Raw genomic sequence first — 18,900 nt, forward strand, 5'->3', positions numbered from 1 at the left:
AATCTTTCTGTGTCAAAAAAGGCAGAGATTTCACGTGCCATCTGTTTAATAGTTGTTCATTTGCATCATTTGATCAAAGTGCTGTTAAGTGCTGTGGGGGAATACAGATATGAACAAGTCGAGGCTCTGAACTGTAGGTAGTTTGCAGAAGAGGTAAAACTATGTATTCAAGAAGGCAAAAGGGAAAAAAGCTTTAGGGTGGATGCAGATAAAATATTCTGATGCTACAGAGAGCTCTTTTCTAGCTGAGAGAAGCCATGGAAGGCTTCATGTAGGAGGTGCTCATGACCGTGGGTGCTGGCAGAGATTCACGGTGGGAAGAGCAGAGCACTCCAAACAAATGGTAAAAATAGGAATGAAAACATGAGGTGGGTCTGGCTCTCTTTTCTAGGGCAGGGTTCCCCAAAGTGCATTTCACGAGATACTAATTTAGCTGAGTGCTAGCTGGTTTGCATGAATGCTGTGCCTCCAGTCAATGATTAAAGTATTACAGATAAATAAACAGAAAGACTGTGGACAGAACATGGCAAAGGACTGCACAGAGCTCCTGAGGGATTCCTGAGAGCAAAGTGAAGTCAGAGGTAGGGCCACAAAAGGAAGTGAGGCAGGTGTAGAGGCCTAGACTGGATTTGAGAAGGATGGAAAGAAGCTCTGGAATAGGTATTTACGAAAATGCATAGAGATAAGATAAAAGGCTGAAGAACAGGTTTGGGAAGCCAGATGATACGGGACTTGATGAAATGCTCTGCAGAAATTACCAGCTTGCTCTCAAGACTCTGCACTGCTGTACTTGCCCACCCCTGCTCATCTACACACTTCATGTCCTGGTCATCCAAATGAAAGCAACACAGAGCACCAGGTAAGTTTCCCATCTTTTACTTAATAGAAAGGCTGAGCTGAAGGTACATTCACTGTGTGTGTCAGTAGGAGATAAGATTTGGTGCGTGGTGAGAATTGGAAAGGCTGCAGATCTGTTGGGTGTTCCTCACAAGTTAGGTGGTCAGAAACCAAAATGGTAAAGTCAGGTAGGAAAGAGTACATGTTTTTATACCTGGAGAGAAATACCACTGCCCATCACAGAATGATGGAAAGAAAGGGCCTGTGAAGTCAATAGTAATTGCAATCATGATCACAATCTCTAAAACAGATCAATGTAACTGGTAGGGAATACTGCAACAGTGAATTAGAAAATAATTTTAGGTTAAGAAGCCAGTAAGAAAAGAAATTGTTAAAGTTTCTACACACATGCGAGAATGGGCAAGTGGAGGGTTGCCAGTGGGTTAAGCAGACCATAGCTGCTTTCCATGTAAGTGCCTGCCCAAGGACAGTCGCCCTGAGAAGCTTGGCCCCAGCTGCTCCACAGGTAAAATTTCCTCATCACTAAGGCATCAGGACCATCCATCAAGGCTCAATCTGTACGACACCTGTGGAACCTCATACTGCAGGGCAGGTCTTCTCTTGGTGATCTGCCGATAACAAAGCACTGACCTCACACATCAGGGAAACCATGTGCAACCCCCTAAATCCTGCGTACAGACTTAGGAAACAGAACTTCTTGGGGGCATTTCATTAGAACTACAAAAAACATGTTTTTCCCACATTTCTAACCAGATCCCGTAAGTAAATCTCAGAGAGTCAAGAAGTTCTAACGAATAATGAGAGAATCAAGTGCCAGACTGGAAATAATGAAGAATAAAAATGAGAGGCTAAAAGGGGAAAAAAAGTGGTTTCTGGATATTCAGAGAGAGCTATACGGACCTTGAGCTGATCTTGTGCTCCAGTGATGCTGGTGCACAAACACAAGGGTAGGGACGCTATCAGGGGTGTCCTGCATAAAGGTCAGAACAGACAACCTAAAATGCTTCCTTCACCTCTGAGATCTAGGATTCAAGGATCTGACACAGTTTCCCCCTCTGGGAAATTCACAGTTCCACAGGGATTATGAATTGAGAGGGTGTGTTTGTACTTATGCATTTATGCTTGAGATGTCAAAGTGGGTAACAGATAAATCTGCTAAGATATTGTACCAAAAGACAATAATTTTCCCATTGGGAAAAACAATAGTAGTCACATTATTTACCAGAAACACCAAGGAGTCCACGCACTGAACATTTTATAAACATTTTATGAAAAGTAAAATGTGTTCAATCCTAAATGTCTTCTTGTGTGTTCTATGGTTCAGGGTGGGATGTGGGAAGGGGAAGGCCATGCACCATCCTCCAGGAACACATAACTCCATGGAACTCCATGGAGCACCAGCAAGCAGCACTCTCTGAGGAGAGGCTGCTCAGGAAATGGTTCAATGGGCTTGGGCTAGTTTCTTGAAGGTGGGAAAAGACTGATTTATATTCTATTTTGCAGAGCCTGAGCCAGACACGGAAAGGGATTTCCAAATAGTAAGAAAGTCCTCTTAGGAAACAATATGGCATCTCCATGAATATATTTTAAAGACAGTTCATCACTTAATTGGGCCTGTAAGTGATTCTCCTTTGATGCCTTTGGAGTCAATGATTCTTAGTGAACAGAGACGAAAATAATATACATAATAGATATTTTTGGATTACAAGATTAAGACAAAATAACAAAAGAATCATAGACAAGGGGTTTAAAAGCCCAGGAACATTTCATTTTTGATGATGAGCCCAATGACTATGACCCCTAATTACTGAACCTGGTTCTGATCTCAGTGCTCAATGTACAGTATGTAATTCTCACAACAACCCCATGAGGCCAGCACTTTATCCCTACTTCATGGAGGAGGAGATGAAGGCTAGAGGCGCTAACTGATTTGCTGTAGCTTAAGCTTGTGCAACCCATGGCCTGTGGGCCACATGTGGCCCTGGATGACTTTGAATGTGGCCCAACACAAATTCGGAACTTTCTTAAAACATTATGAGATTTTTTTTTTTTTTGCAATTTTTTTAAGGTTATTAGCTATTATTAGTGTTAGTGTATTTTATGTGTGGCTCAAGATAATTCTTTTTCCAACGTGGTCCTTGGAAGGCAAAAGATTGGACACCCCTGCTCTAGTTCATCAAGTTCATGATTTGGGCCATCTCCTCACTGTGGCCTTGCAGGTTCTGCTATGTAATGTCCCCTGTACCCCTGATAATTTTCCCTGCTCTGATGTTAGCTCCATCTGATATTAATATAGTTATTCCAGCTTTCTTTGATTAGTGTGAGCATGGTATATCTTTCTCCATCCCGTTACTTTTAATCTGTGTCTTCATATTTAAAGTGGGTCTTCTGTAGACAACACAAATAGTTGGGTCTTGGCTTCTTTGGAACCCACTCTGACAGTCTCTTTTAATTGATATATTTAAGACCACTGACATGTATTTTATTCATTGTCCTTATTCTTTGTTTTCTTTTTTGGTCTTCCACTCATTTGCTGTCTTCTCTAGTTTTAAGTGAGAATTTTATATGAGTCCATTTTTCTCCTCTCTTGGCATATTATAATTCTTTTAAAAACGTTTTATTGGTGGTTGCCCTGAGTTTGAAAATACGTTTATAACTAACCCAAATCCACTTTCAAATAACACTATACTGCTTCACAGGTAGTGGAAGTTCCTTATAAGGCAGTATTCCCAATTCCTCCCTCCCATCCTTATAACATTGCTATCATTTACTACTTATCCATATGCTATAAGTATGAAATACTTGTTGCTATTATTATCTGGAACATATTGTTATCTGTTAGATCAATTAAGAATAAGAAAAGGGCTGGGTGTGGTGGCTCATGCCTGTAATCTCAGCACTTTAGGAGGCCAAGGTGAGCAGATCACTTGAGCCCAGGAGTTCAAGACCAGCCTGGGCAACATGGCAAACCCTGTCTCTAGAAAAAAACACAAAATTATCCAGGCATGGTGGTGTGTGCCTGTAGTCCCAGCTATCCAAGAAGCCGGGGTAGGAGGATCACCTGAGCCTGGGGAGGTCCAGGTTGCAGTGAGCCATGATCATGCCACTATACTCCAGCCTGGACAACAGACTGACAGTCTGTTTCAAAAAAAAGAATAACAAAACAGATTTCATTTTACCTGTATTTCTTCCTTCTCTAAAACTTTTCCCTTCTTTAGGTGGGTCCATCTTTATGACTTATACAATTTTTTTTTTTTTTTTTTTTTGATGATGAAGGAAAGGCAAGGCAGGTCTACTAATCACATATTCCCTCAACTTTTGTCTGAGAAGGTCTTTCTCCTTCACTTTTGAAGGATAATTTCTCTGGATACAGAATTCTAGGTTGGTAGTTTTTTGTTTTTGTTTTTTCCTTTCAACACTTTAAATATATTATGCCATTCTCTTCTTGATTGCTCAGTTTCTGAAGAGAAGCCCTGTTTATTACCCTTGCTCTTCTGCAGCTACTGGTGCCAGCATAGGAGCCCTCTGGCTCCTTTCAAGATTTTCTCTTCTTTTTTGGTTTTCTGTGCTTTGTATGTGCCTAGGTATAGACATTTTGATATTTATTCTGCTTGGTGTTCCTGGTGCTTCCTGGATCTGTCATTAATTTTGAAAAATTCTCAGCCATGACAATTTCCAATATTTCTTCTCCTTTCTCTTCCTTGTATTCTCATTACATGTCCTTACATCTTTTGTGATTTTCACACAGGTCTTGGAAGTTCTGTTCAGATATTTTTCAACCTTTTCTCCCCTCTGCATTCCAGTTTCATGGTTTCACGGCTTCTACTGACACATGCTCAGGCTCACAGTTCCTCTCCTTGGCCATGCCCAGTTTACTCATGAGCCCATCAGGCATTCTTTGTTTCTGTCATAGGGTTTTTGGTTTCTAGCATTTCATTTTAATTATTTCTTGGAGTGCCTATCTCTCTACTTACATTAGCCATCTCTTCTTATATGTTGTCCACTTTTTCCATTAGTATCCTTAGCATATTAATCATAGTTATTTTAAATTGTCAATCTGATTATTCCAAAATCTCTGCCATATTTGAGTCTGGTTTTGATGACGGCTCTGTCTCCTAGAATTGTTTATTTTGCCTTTTAGTGTGCCTCGTACTTTTTGTTGAAAGCTGGATATGATGTATTGGGTAAAATGAACTGAAGTAATCAGGCCTCAAATGTGGGGTTTTATGTTTAATTGGCTAACAGGCCGTGCTTCTTGTTTTCTATAGCTGTAAATGTCAGAGGTTAAAATTTCTTTGAATGACCTTGCTTTTATCACCCATGTTATTTCTAGGCTCTTTTCCATAACTTTTCTTAAATAAGATCTGGGATGTGCAGTTCTTTCAGCTGTACTCCCTGTTACTATACAAAAGCCCTCCTGATACTGTAGTTAGGTATGGAGAAAAGGAAGCATTCTATAGTCCTAGGATTAGGTCTCAGTCTTTCAGTAAGCCTGTGCCCCTGGACTGTGACCTTCCAAAAGTGCTTGTCAGCTTTGTTTTCTTGTCTCCTTCCAATTCCAACTTAGATGAGATAGGAGACTAGAGGGCGTTGGTATTAAGTGTTTCCCTTCCCCCAGGCCAGATAGGCTGTGTTAAAATAGTTTCTCTTGGCTGGGCACAGTGGCTCATGCCTGTAATATCAGCACTTTGGGAGGCTGAGGTGAGTGGATCACTTGAGTTCAGGAGCTTGAGACCAGCCTGGGCAACACGGTGAAATCCTGTTTCTCCAAAAAAAATACAAAACTTAGCCAGGCGTGGTGGACTAAAGGTCGCCTTTAGTCCCAGCTACTCAGGAGGCTGAGGTGCGAGGATTGCTTGAGCCCTGGAGGCAGAGGTTGCAGTGAGCTGAGATCGTGCCACTGCACTCTAGCCTGGGTGACACAGCCAGACTTGGTCTCAAAAAAAAAAAAAAAAAAAAAAAGTTTCTCTTGAGGGCAGACTTTGTTAAGAAGAACAAAATACTTTGGGTATATAGTCATACCTAGGTATATGAGGGGGACTGGTTCCAGAACCAATGCCCCACCCCTGTGCATGCCAAAATCCAAGCATACTTAATTCCCACAATTGGCCCACAAATACCAAAAGTCAGCCCTCCATTTACATGGGTTTTGTCTCCCACAAATACTGTATATTTTCCATCTGTGTTTGGTTGAAAAAAAATTCATGTGTAGGTGGACCCACACAGTTCAAACCCATGTTGCTGAAAGGTCAACTGTATTTCCAAATGACTGCTTTCTCCCTTTTTCTGCCAAAGAGGGGATTTTCCTCCAGTTTTTACTGTGAGAACCTGGTAGGTATCCTAGAGGTAGAACTCACAAAAGTGTGGGGGATTGTCAGCCAGCCCCACTTGACTCTATTTAACTCTCAGATTTGCCTACACTAAGCCTCCTGCAATTGGTGAATTATAATTTAAGTATTCCTACTGTGGTACTGGTTTCCCAGAGGTTTCTGCTTCTGGGCTTCTGTCCTGATAAGCTGTGATTCTCTGTATCTGCCTGTCTGTCTCTCTAACTTTAGGGACAGGGGTTTGCCTGGTCATTTCATTTCTCTGATGAATCTAAGAAGAACTGATTGATTATCAGTTAACTGCTGATTATCAGCTTGTTCTTTTTCTTGCTGTCAGGATGGCAGTGATGACTATCAAGCTCCCTACATACTGACTGGAAACCAGACGTCTCCCTATCTGAATTAAAGCAGCCTCCTTCCTGCCCATTCTATCACTCTGCTTTACTTTCTCTGAAATACCCATTTCTATAAAAGAGTCTCGGCTCAACCATTTATTTACTTATTTACTGGCCATCTCCCTTACTAAAATTTAGGTTCCAGGAGAGTGGGACCCCCAGCCCTTGATAGTACCTGTCATGAAGCAGCCTCAACAGATAGATGTTGCCTGCTTGACTGAATGAAGCACTCCCGTTCCCAAGGGACTGATTGCTGGGCATTAACCAAATCTGTTGCTCCTTTCGACATTTCTAGAATAAGATCTCTTGTGACCATCTGTCTTTTACTTCATGGAGATGCATGAAAGGCCAGGGGAAGGGTGACGGGAGTGGCCTTGGGATCCTGAGTAGCCTCCTTCCACTGCCATAGTTTTATTTGGTGGGTTTGAGGAAAATGTTCCACAATTAAAACATAAAGATTTAAAAACTGCAAAGATTGGGCAAAGCTATTTTGATATCAGTGTCTACAGCACAGAGGAAGCAGCTGGACCTATGAGAATTCAAATGGGAGCAAAGAAGGAGGAGGCTGTTAGTTCTACTAGTGATGACTAATAATGAGCTTTCCCTCTATGACAGTACTGGTAGAAAACACAGGCGTTTCAGTTCCAAAAAGGAAAATTAAGAATCTACTCATAGTCTAAGATCATTCGTGTTGCCAGGTTCAAATAAGAAATAAGAAAATAAGAAAGAATAACCCTTTCTTTCTTCTATCTTTAGTAACACCACACTTCAAAGAGTTCATTTAAAAAATATTCTATATAAAAAAAATAAGTGTACTTCCTCTTATGGCTTATACTAAAAGCAGTCCAGTAATTGGTGAGGTGGAGTTGTAATGAAAGTATTCATGAAAAAAAAAAAGAGCAAAAAACCCAACAACAACAAACTAATACATTTCAAGTACAGCATAGAAAATACTACTGTAAAGATAAATTATCTGATTTGGGGCAATGAGTGCTCTTTCCTTTTCACAGAAAAGTTCTGTGTGCTCTGGACACCCATCCTCCTTGCTGGGCTGAGAGGCTGACATTGTGTGCACCTGTGTTCAGGAACCTAGGCAGTCACATGCCAAGGGGTCTGGGGAGCATGCTGTCTCTTGGGCCAAAAGGTCCTTCCTACTGAGTAGCTCAGAGGCAGAGAATGAGAGCTGCCTTGCTTTCTTACACTACCATTTGCCATTTGGTATGCATTTACACAGGCTGGCTCTGGCTGGCCAAAGGAGAGAAGATAAAGCAAATAAGAAGATGTATATGCAAAGACCAACTTAAAAAAGGGGAAACAACATCAACTTCTGAGGAAAATCAGTTGAGAAGAAATTCTCAAAAGCCAAATTGTTGTGAAAGATAAAACAGCAGCTAAGAGCTAATAATAGTAGGCTATAGATTTTCTTCCATCTGTATCAAGGCTTATTGTATAAATAAACATTCTTTAGTATTCTTCAGCAACTGCTCGTGGGTGACTCAGTCTTTCAAAAACTGGACAAAAGGAATAATACAAATCCCCTGTATCTAGGGAATTCCTCTAATTAGAAGTGGCAATGAATTAGAGAAGAAATTTGATTTTAATTTAACATCTGCAAATGACAGATGCCTTTTCACATAGTTCTCAATGTCATTCCTTTACTAAAAATAATGCTAATAACAATAATAATAAATTACCCAAACAGAACATAACATAGTAATCCATTTAATAACCTATTTTAGTACATTCTGGTTGTTTGGTATTTTCAATGATCTTTTCTAAATAAATAATTCTTTGTATATTCAAAGGTTAACAATTTATTTTCCCTGAGAAGTTCCCAGAGCATTTTAAAGAGCATGATTTAATCTTAAACAGGTTAGCTGGCTGTGATTGGGATAAATATTTAAGAAAACTGCACATATAAAATGAAAAGAAAGAAATTTACATAACCATGTTGCAAAGTCAGACACTCTCCCTATACCGTGAGGCCACACTAGTAAGCTTAAAAGACTTCCTTTCAAGCTCAGTGCCAATCCTAGGCTCCTCTCAGCCTCCCATGTGCAAATGCTCTTGTAACTTCTGGCACAACAGCCTTTTCCCAGCATTTCTGGGCACCTGCTCCAGGTAAAGGTCCTGGGCTAGATGTCACCCTGAAGAGGGATGCATGAACACACATGAACACACACACACACACACACACTCACTCACTCACAACAGCTGCTGAACCTTCAAGAGAGCCAGTGACTACTTCCATGACGCTCTGGGGATAGTCAGGACAACTTAAGGAAAGGTACGGGCAGCTAGGAACAAGAGGATCCAAAAAAAAAAAGACATTTAGAATCCCTGTAAGAACTACAGAGAAGCCTTGGTTCTCAACCAGCATTTAACAGCTGAGGAAGCTAAGATTCAAAGAAATGGAAAGATCTGCCCAAGACACCTACCATCTTGTGGTAGGCTTAGAACTGGAACTCTGGTATCCCATCTCCTGTCTTACTACTTCTCCTCCTATGCTTTTCAGAAATCACTGAATCACTATCATTTTTTTCTCCATGCTCATATGTACCAGGGCTGAGTAAGTAAAATTCAGAGGACATTAGCATATTTTCCATTTATTTATAAAAGGGACACTCTGGTTGAGGTGAAGAGGAGGACACTTCACCAAAACTTCCTCTTGTCTCAACTGCTCCTGCTCAAGGCTGCTTCTGAACATCTACCCTCTGATCAACCGGTCACCAGCCAGTCACTACTATGCTTGGAAATAAACATGCCCAAACCACTAAAACTTACCTTCGCAAATTTCTGAAGGCAAACACTTTGAACACCAATATTACTTTCCAGATACTGAAAGAGAGGGAAAGCAGCACAGGTACTCACTGCAGTGTGGAAGCTCTATGAATCACTTTTCTGAAGAACAACTCTGGCATTTTAACAAACGCCTTGAATCACTCACATTCTGCTCTATATGCAAGTCTTTCCCTGACTGCTGACTTAGTAATAAAAGCTGGAAAAAACATAAGTCTAACAATAACACATTTCTTTTCTGTGACCAAAGAACGATTGTGTCAATGTTTATGGAGATGGACTTATTTTGAAAGTAATTTAACAATGGAATGATGCTGCTAAGCACACTGAGTTTTTTTTTTTTTAAGGAAAAAAAAGAAGTTCAATACAAAGCTCAAGAAGTGAACAGGCCCACTCAGATGAGAGGGTTTTATGCGTTCACACAAGCACACCCACACTTCTTCAACATACCATTTCACAAATGCTGTGTATTATTAAGAGGAGGCGGATTCTGCCAGGCACATAATTTGTATATTTAAGGGAGGTGCATGGAATGAAAAAGCGAAATATGTTAAATTTCAAAGGACTTGGAAGCAATGCTGCCTGTAAGCTTGTATTACAAATAGCCCTACATTATTACATACGCTATTAATGAGGCCGAGTGAATGAAAGTACAATTTGAATATGCATGACTCTATCCAATGAGCAAGACTTTTGTGTACTGATGAGGTTTTTTTTTTTCTTTCAAAAAAGGATTAAAATTATTCTTAGAGGAGTATGGCTGCCCAGAGAACAGTAAAATAAATGTACTTAGACCACAGAGTCATACTGTACTTGGATGAAATATACAGGTGCTAAAAGAATGTCTTTGACTCTACCTACAATTTTGGAAACTTATGCATATCCTGTCCTTCAAAAGGAATATTCCTTAACTTCAAGCAGCTGCGTCATTACAATTTCTAAGAAAAAAATAATGATTTTGATGGCGATCCCTAAAAGTAGGCAAGGTTAAATAAACCTTTTGAGTACAAAACCTTCCCTTCCACAGTAAGGAGCACTAGTTAAAAGACTGGGGAATGGGTAAATTATTGTACCAAATGGCTGAGAATTAATCTCTGCTGACTAGCTGTAATCTAACGAGGCGTCTGTGTCCCAGGGAGCCCGCAGCATGTCCCTGGCGGTATGTGCAGTGTGTCGAGTCTGCGTGGCACCCTTTGTCCTCGCTCACAGGCGGCCTTTCCCCTCATTGTCCGTAATATCCTCATGCATCTGGGACGCGTGGAATGCATTCATACTAACAGACTTACCATTGTTTTCTCTCAGAAGCTTTGTTGAGCAAAGACTGCATCACGGTTACTGATAATTATATTGCTTAATTAATCAAGACAAAAAAAATTTGCAAATCATTGCCTGGTTGCCAAGCAGGGAGATAAAAAATGACAACAATACAAGCTGAAGCAATATAACAAAAGTAACAGCTATCTGATCAGAAATTCTTATATAATGAAGCTATTAATGCTAAATCGGTTAATGTTAACATTGCTCCAGGTGTCTCTACTTAGATGCAAACAAAAAGGCTAACATTATGGATATAAAAGGCCAAATGTTGCCATGGATTCTGTAACCTGATAGAGAGGACAGCCTTTTCATTTGATTAGGGAATGCAATTTAAATACCAGGGACTGAAGCCAAACAAACAGACTTTCCCTCCGCAAGCCTCTTGCATTCACCCTGGGGTCAGTGGTTGGTGAACAAAAGGTCAGCCACACTTGCCCTGGAAATGTCTGGATTAATTTTATTACATTGTAATGGTTTGTACTTTAAACGTAAGGATAATACTAAATTTCCAGTTGGCCATTATTCTCTTCTTCCCTTTAGGCTTTTAGAATTAAAATATTAAGAAAGCGATTTGCTCAATTCATCTTGTCAGAATTTATAGCCAAATTCATTAAATGTGCAAACATTTTAAAAGAAAGTTTACAAGGTATGTTAATAATTATATTCATGCATTATAAGTGTACTACCTTTTTAAAAAATCACTTTTGATTCTATAAAGTGAATTAAAACGCCTTGCATGTTTTTTATTTAAAAATAAAGGTGACATTTTTCAGACATTAAATGACATTTTAGAGGCCTATGTTGAAAATGAGCTAATAAAGCCAATTAATCCATACTAAATATTAAAGAAACACATTTCTTCTTCTTGAAAGTTTTGTAAGACACTAAATTCACTGGTTCCCTTATATTAAAATTTTCAGTTTAATTCTTTAAACTAGTGCTCTTCATGGACAAATACAAATGTTAGCACTAAGAGCCATTTTCACACACAAAACTGAAAACTTCACGCACATGGAGATCAGAATAAAAAATGATGCAAATATTTAATATGAAGTGACTTTTGGCATCTGCGTTCCCTCAATAGAAAAGAGGGTTCCCTTTATGTCAGGCTTTGCAACAGCCAGAATGGGACTTTTATAAATTCAGGAGTTGACCCACAAGGCATCTATTCTGAGAATAATAAGCATGTTAAACTTGGAATTCATTAAGTATTCTCTCTCCATAGTAATAATAACAAAAAACAACAGCAACAATAATAATAATAATAGCTAACACTTAAGTAGCTTTTACTCTGGACCAGGCACTGTTGGAAGCACTTTCTACTTATTAGCTCATTTAATCCTCACAACTCTAACCCTTTAGATTAGGTCATAAATCCCAATATGAACAATAAGTCTGTTGCCTATTATTTCAAAGCTTTAAAAGAGAGTTTTCAGAAGCGTAACTTTCAGCTCCTTCAGGAGAACAACTTGAAATGAAAATGAAGATTATACTTACTATCAAGCTGAAAAACACAAAGTCATTCCTCTTGAGGGATGGCTTAATATGCTAATGTTTAATTTAAGAACTTTAAAAACACCCTTCTATTAGTAATTCTAAAACAAAAACAAGTCTCTACATAAAGCATGGCTAAAATACCACTAAAGGTATGACAAGGATCGAAACTGCAGCCAATTTAGTACACAGCACACAGATCATTGGATTGTTCCAGCTCTTCCCATGATCAATACCAATTGACATGGCTGAATTGATTCTGCTGCAAGGTGCTCCAATTGTTGAAACTCATCACGTGGGCCGTGCTCCAGAGGCCCGGCCTCTTCGTGGACATGCCTGCAATTCTGCAGGATTGACCCCATTAGCACAGTCAGAGGCTTTGCAAGTGCCCGTACACCAAGCAAGGCTGGATTCCTCACCCACGGTTCTCCACAAAATGCTAGATGTGATATGGGGTTCCTTCAACTCTTATTATTAATCAACATACCCAAAATTTCAAGCTACAATTTTTCAAAAGTACAAAATTTAGAAAACTTAAAACATTTACAAAATAATAAATTTGACATTATAATTTCCAAAGAGGCCTAGTAATACAATAATAAAATTTTGTGCTCATGATGAAAAATTCTTTGGAAATCCCAATTCATATTTAATTCCTATAAAGCATGCATAATTCAGATATATGTAAGACATTCAACAACTGGATGAGAGCCCCCTTTAACACATTTGATCACTGATTTTCAATGACAGTGAATCACATGGCAAATGCTTTATGAGTCAGTACAACAATGCAATGAAAACGTACCTCAGGTTTCTTCGTTATCGCGATGAAGAACATGTGATTCTTCATTGGGTAAATAATGATTGAAACATCTCCAAAGGCGGTTGGGATAATACCCCTGCGGTAGTCTCTGGAGTGTTCAGACCAGACGATATGGACCTCGTCATTCCCCAAGTGACGAAGCTGCAACAGCAAATTGGCTCTTTATTAATCGGGGTGATAACAGCAGTTTATGAGGGGTCATGGCTTACAAATTGAATTATAAAACTCAAAGGCCAAAAAAATTTCACTACCAAAAAAGGCTACAACACTGATGTTCTTCTGTGAGTATTTTAAAAAGCACAAGTGCATAAAAACACAGCCTGTCTTCTTAATGTGTTGGTACTGAGATAAGGCATGTGAGCTTCACAGGCACATTACAGCTGGATGGGGCTGAGGCCTTTGTAAGAATTTATTTTCTAATGGAATTTTACTCCTGCATCAGAGTCCTATGCTTTATGTTGCTGAATATGTTTCTAAACAATTAACAACACGCGTCTTTTATTCCACATTGCAGTTGTGCTTTATAAGACTCTCAATTCAATGGTTATTATGAAAATAAGAATATGAACATAAGAGAACATAAGCCATTGCAACACAATTGTTACCAAATGTATAAGAAACTAGATTTGTGACAAACCTTTAAGAAAAGGATATATAAAATTACCTTTGCTTAGGAAATGAATAACTATTGCTTAAGTCTGATAAGAATACTCCTACCTAGCATTTAAAGAGTGCTTACTGTATGGAAGACATGTTCACACATACTATCTCATTTAATCTTCCCACTAACTCTCTGAGGTAGATGACATCATCTTCATCTTATTGTACAAAAAAGAAATGGGCGCTCAGGAAGGTGAAGGCACCACCTACCCGAGGATGCGTGAGTAGCAGCAGCAGAGTGGGCCCGGGACATGCACTGGGGCTTCCAATTCAGGGCCATTTCCACTGTTTCAAAGCTACCTAAGCCTGCACCCAAAGTTACTTTACTGTCATTGCTTAGTAGTGTAGCCCACTTGTTTTATCGTCTTATACACAAAGAGGCTGTAAAGAACAAAAGCAAATCACAGACTCCTGGCATCTTTGAGGAGACCTTACTAGAAAGATGTCCAAAACAAGACCCCTTGAGAGTTCTTTCAGGCCCAGGCTCTGTCAAGTGTAAGAACACCCTTGATCAATCTCCTGCACGATGACTGTACCATCTCAAGCTGGAGAAAGCTGCACATGAAATCATTTAAGTGACAAAGAATCAAAGTGTGACTAAAAGAAACTAGATTATGAAGATTAAAATGTTGGCCAGAATTGAAGTTCTGAAACCACAAAGGCTGGTAAGGCCCTCTGACATCTTCTGGGAATTTGAGATTCTCGTTCTCTCACATGGAACTGCAGAAGGATGCTCTCCGGCACCATGAACAAGTATTTCTTGCTTCCTTATCTAACAGATGAACATTAAAAATGACTAAATTCAGAAGCAGTTTAATAAAATAGAGATGTGTCAAATTTAACATTTTTAGTTTTGTCTTAAAGTTTTTTTAAAAAAGATGTTCTGGAATACTATGTATTTAAAACGTGTTAGCATAAATACAGTTTTCTTTAGACTATTTGACCACAAAAAGAAAATCTGAGGTGACCCCAACATAGCCTCTCTTCTATTTATAGGGTTACAAAAGGAAGCTCATCTGTTGCAATGCCTGTTTATTCTTCACTCTCTCATACTTCTGGGAATGACTGTACAGGCCAATTATTTAAAAAGTGACCTGTGCCTATACCATTGTACCTATACTGAAGGGTGCATGATTCAACTGTGTTTGAATGTGGGCTCTGGGACAAATGCAACTGCGGGTGCTGAGCACAAGTCACGATGATCCAGAACAATTTAATGGCATCTACGACTTTCTAATGGCAAAATTACCCAGTACATCATTTTTTTCCTTCCTCCTTCCCATATAAAAGAATAGCAGGCAAAAGGTATAGCCAACACCTTACATAGTTTTAAAAAAAATACAACCCTGGGCCTCCTAGTAGTGCTGAACATCTCTTTATATTTCTCCATTCCTATATTTGCTACAGCTTTTCTTTTTCTTTTTCCTTTTTAATAAAACATGCAAAGACATTACAATACACTCCTAAAATTCAGTCCTTTTGAAGTGAAAACACGGTAGCCAGCATCACCAATATAGGTACATACCTAATACAGGTATGTTTTCAGGGAAATATGAATAGCATCTAACTGGAACTGTAGGGGGAATTGAGACCTGCAGAAGGTAACTGTGAGAACTGGGGCTGTCCCAGAGTTCACACTTACAGCCCTCACCCTGCAAAGACAGCCAGCTTCAGGGTGGCTCTGGGTCCCTTGGTATAATGCTTGCACAAATGTCTGAATGGAAACACTCACCTACTAAACACCCCTCAAACGTGCTGCCACCACCCGATGTTGGTGCTCTAGTATCTGTGATAGTTCCTTTTGATCCACAAGTATTAGTTGCAAAACATTGACTGTGAGGTAATACCGTGATTATTGAAGTTTTGTAGTTACTTTCCCATTTCAAATTGGGTTACTCAATTACATAACCTAAGTAAGTATCTCTTAATTTTACTTGCATCTGTATTCTCAGAACTACAGCAAGGGAGGGTAGTTTCACACTAACAGACCCATCCTCCCAGTGTGGCAATTCTGTAATTAAGGAAGAGCTATTTTTGTGTGGTAATGATATGATATTCATCTTCTCATAGCTGCTTTCAGCGGCACGTGACTCAGACTTCTGGATATGTCACAGTTTAATTAGCTAAATCACAAAACTAAAAGCTAAGGCCATGGGGGCAATTGGCTGATAAATCTGGAGCAAAGGGCAAAATATGCCTTCTTTTGCCTATAAGAAAACAGGTAGGTAAAATAAATAAAATTCATCTGGGCAAACTGTCAAGCATGTCAGAACATACGGATGGCTCAAAGTGGTCAGAACACATAGAATACCGTGGATAGCTCAAAGTGGTCAGAACATACGGAATACTGTGGATAGCTCAAAGTGGTCAGAACATATGAAATACTCTGGATAGCTCAAAGCGGTCAGAACACACGGAATACTCTGGATGGCTCAAAGTGGTCAGAACACACGGAATACTGTGGATAGCTCAAAGTGGTCAGAACACACGGAATACCGTGGATAGCTCAAAGTGGTCAGAACACACGGAATACTGTGGATGGCTCAAAGTGGTCAGAACACATAGAATACCGTGGATAGCTCAAAGTGGTCAGAACATACGGAATACTGTGGATAGCTCAAAGTGGTCAGAACATACGGAATACCGTGGATAGCTCAAAGTGGTCAGAACATACGGAATACTGTGGATAGCTCAAAGTGGTCAGAACATATGGAATACTCTGGATAGCTCAAAGCGGTCAGAACACACGGAATACTCTGGATGGCTCAAAGTGGTCAGAACACACGGAATACTGTGGATAGCTCAAAGTGGTCAGAACACACGGAATACCGTGGATAGCTCAAAGTGATCAGAACACACGGAATACTGTGGATAGCTCAAAGTGGTCAGAACACACGGAATACCGTGGATAGCTCAAAGTGGTCAGAACATACGGAATACTGTGGATAGCTCAAAGTGGTCAGAACACATAGAATACCGTGGATAGCTCAAAGTGGTCAGAACACACGGAATACCGTGGATAGCTCAAAGTGGTCAGAACACACGGAATACTGTGGATAGCTCAAAGTGGTCAGAACACATAGAATACCGTGGATAGCTCAAAGTGGTCAGAACATACGGAATACTGTGGATAGCTCAAAGTGGTCAGAACATACGGAATACTGTGGATAGCTCAAAGTGGTCAGAACATACGGAATACTGTGGATAGCTCAAAGTGGTCAGAACATATGGAATACTCTGGATAGCTCAAAGTGGTCAGAACACACGGAATACTGTGGATAGCTCAAAATGCTGCCCAATTTAAAGAAGAGTCCATCATAGAGACATCATCTTGTGAGGACTGAAGAACTGGGATTAGAGGCCCTCAAATTAGAAACCCACCAGTGAGTTTGGTGAGTGCACACAAGTCAAGTTGATCTGGTTCCTGTGTAACTGGGGAAGAATGATGAGTCTCCTTCTGGAATGGAGCCGGCGTTTATGTTAGCTACTCCTTCAACTGCACAACAGGCTCCAGAATGGCTGGAGAGTTACCAGGCTCAGAACAAATGCTCAGATTTCAAGTCTTAAGAAATCAATCCCGGCCCCACAACTTTTCATCCTAACAGAGTTTTAAAGTCCCTTTGCCTAAGCCATTCTGTCTGTTGCTGCTGCCAGGCTGCACGCCACTGGTGACACTGGTCATGGTACACACCTAATAGGCTGACCTCCTTTCTCGACTAATTGCATTACATCGCCAGCTGGCTCCAGAAGGAGTCGTCTGTTTGATTGAAGAATTCCTGCTCTTCAGTGGGCCCGGCTGCTACTTTTACTAAGTAACAGTCAGGCCTGACATCCCCATTGTTCAGCTGACAGTGTGCCCATCCTAAAATCTAAGTTTTATTTGTAAATTAACCAAGAAACTTCCTGCCAGAACAGCGCTGCCTGGAGACTGATAATGTGGGCCTTTCATCCCTTTTCACTCGTACTGTATCACTGCCAATTTGTTTTTTATGTGGCTGGCCAGCCTGAGGCTATAAAAGCCTTGTAAGACATAAGTGCAATTATAGTCCTGGAGTCAAATGAATTGGACAAATCCAATAGCACAGCTCTGTCCCCACTCTGCAAACCCCTACAGCAGTTAGATTAGCTGTGAAAAATCTAATCTAGCTAGAGCTAACAAATTTCTGCAGTGAAGGATCAAGAGTTCAGTATGGGGTTGCAACCGGATTGCAGAATTGAAAAAGTCCCCCCATGATGGGGGCAGAAGAGAGCATGAATCACTTTAGAATTTTGCAGCTCATTTTTAAGCTGTTAGGGACAATTTAGTTAGAATAAGACAAGGAACTGTGGGCTGCTGTTACTGTGACTGATTTTTAGTCTAGCTGTGAGACATCTGATAAAGAGAGTTTATCACTAATGATGCTAAATCTTAGAGCTGCAAAAGGTATCAGCTGAATTTTGATTATTACAGTAGGGAATCATTCAACCAGGCCAAGTCTTAGAACATTATTTACAGCCTGGCATTTTATCAAGAAAACATGTCTTTTCTCAAAAAGAAAAAACAGTCCTACTTTACTTAAGAAATAATTTAAAAAAATATTTTACATATAAATTTTATCTTTTAACAAAATAATTCTCAGTCATAAGAAAATTATAGAATATGGTGACACATTTGCAAAGCAGAAACAATTTACAACGTACTGCAAATAAAAAAGATGTGTGAGCCCAGCTTAGGATCCTGGTAAGCTACACTAGAGTCTGAGATCCTGGTGAATTCTTGGAGGGCAAAGTTCCCTTTGCTGACAGCTCTACAGCCAGGGGCAGCCATCAAAACCCAACACTGAGGCAGCTCCTCCAAGACCTGTGGGAACCAGCACATGGTCAGTGCTTCTGGCTGTAGTACTGCCACCCCCAGGAGGTCATTATAGCATGCTGGGGCAGGAGAGGGAAAGGCTGCTGAGTTTTTGAATGCAAATTGTGCTTTCTGCATCTGAGACACTTGATCACCACGAAAGTTGTCTGTAATTGGGCCATGACTTGAGTTCTGATGTTTCACATGCACTGTTGCCCATCATATACAGGCACACCTCAGAGATATTATAGGCTTGGTTTCAGACATATCTGCAATAGGTTTTTTAGATATTGCAAATATAGATATTGCAATAAAGCAAATCATACAAACTTTTGTGTGCACTGGGAAAGCAGTGTGCATAAAACTTATGTTTACTATAGTCTATTAAATGTGCAA

General features: G+C 39.9%; 1 protein-coding gene across 5 annotated transcripts in view; it reads right to left on the minus strand.

Moving 5' to 3' along the window:
* RALGAPA2 (Ral GTPase activating protein catalytic subunit alpha 2) overlaps positions 1-18,900 on the minus strand; it is a 330,652-nt gene that overhangs the window by 92,981 nt on the left and 218,771 nt on the right. For all 5 annotated transcript variants that reach the window (XM_063659353.1, XM_063659357.1, XM_063659359.1 and 2 more), the window contains one exon: positions 12,996-13,154. In XM_063659353.1, the coding sequence (XP_063515423.1) occupies positions 12,996-13,154 (159 nt within the window). The remainder of the gene's footprint in view (positions 1-12,995; positions 13,155-18,900) is intronic.

The sequence above is a fragment of the Pongo pygmaeus genome, chromosome 21 (genome assembly GCF_028885625.2).
Source record: "Pongo pygmaeus isolate AG05252 chromosome 21, NHGRI_mPonPyg2-v2.0_pri, whole genome shotgun sequence".
In the NCBI taxonomy this organism is placed as follows: Eukaryota; Metazoa; Chordata; class Mammalia; order Primates; family Hominidae; genus Pongo; species Pongo pygmaeus.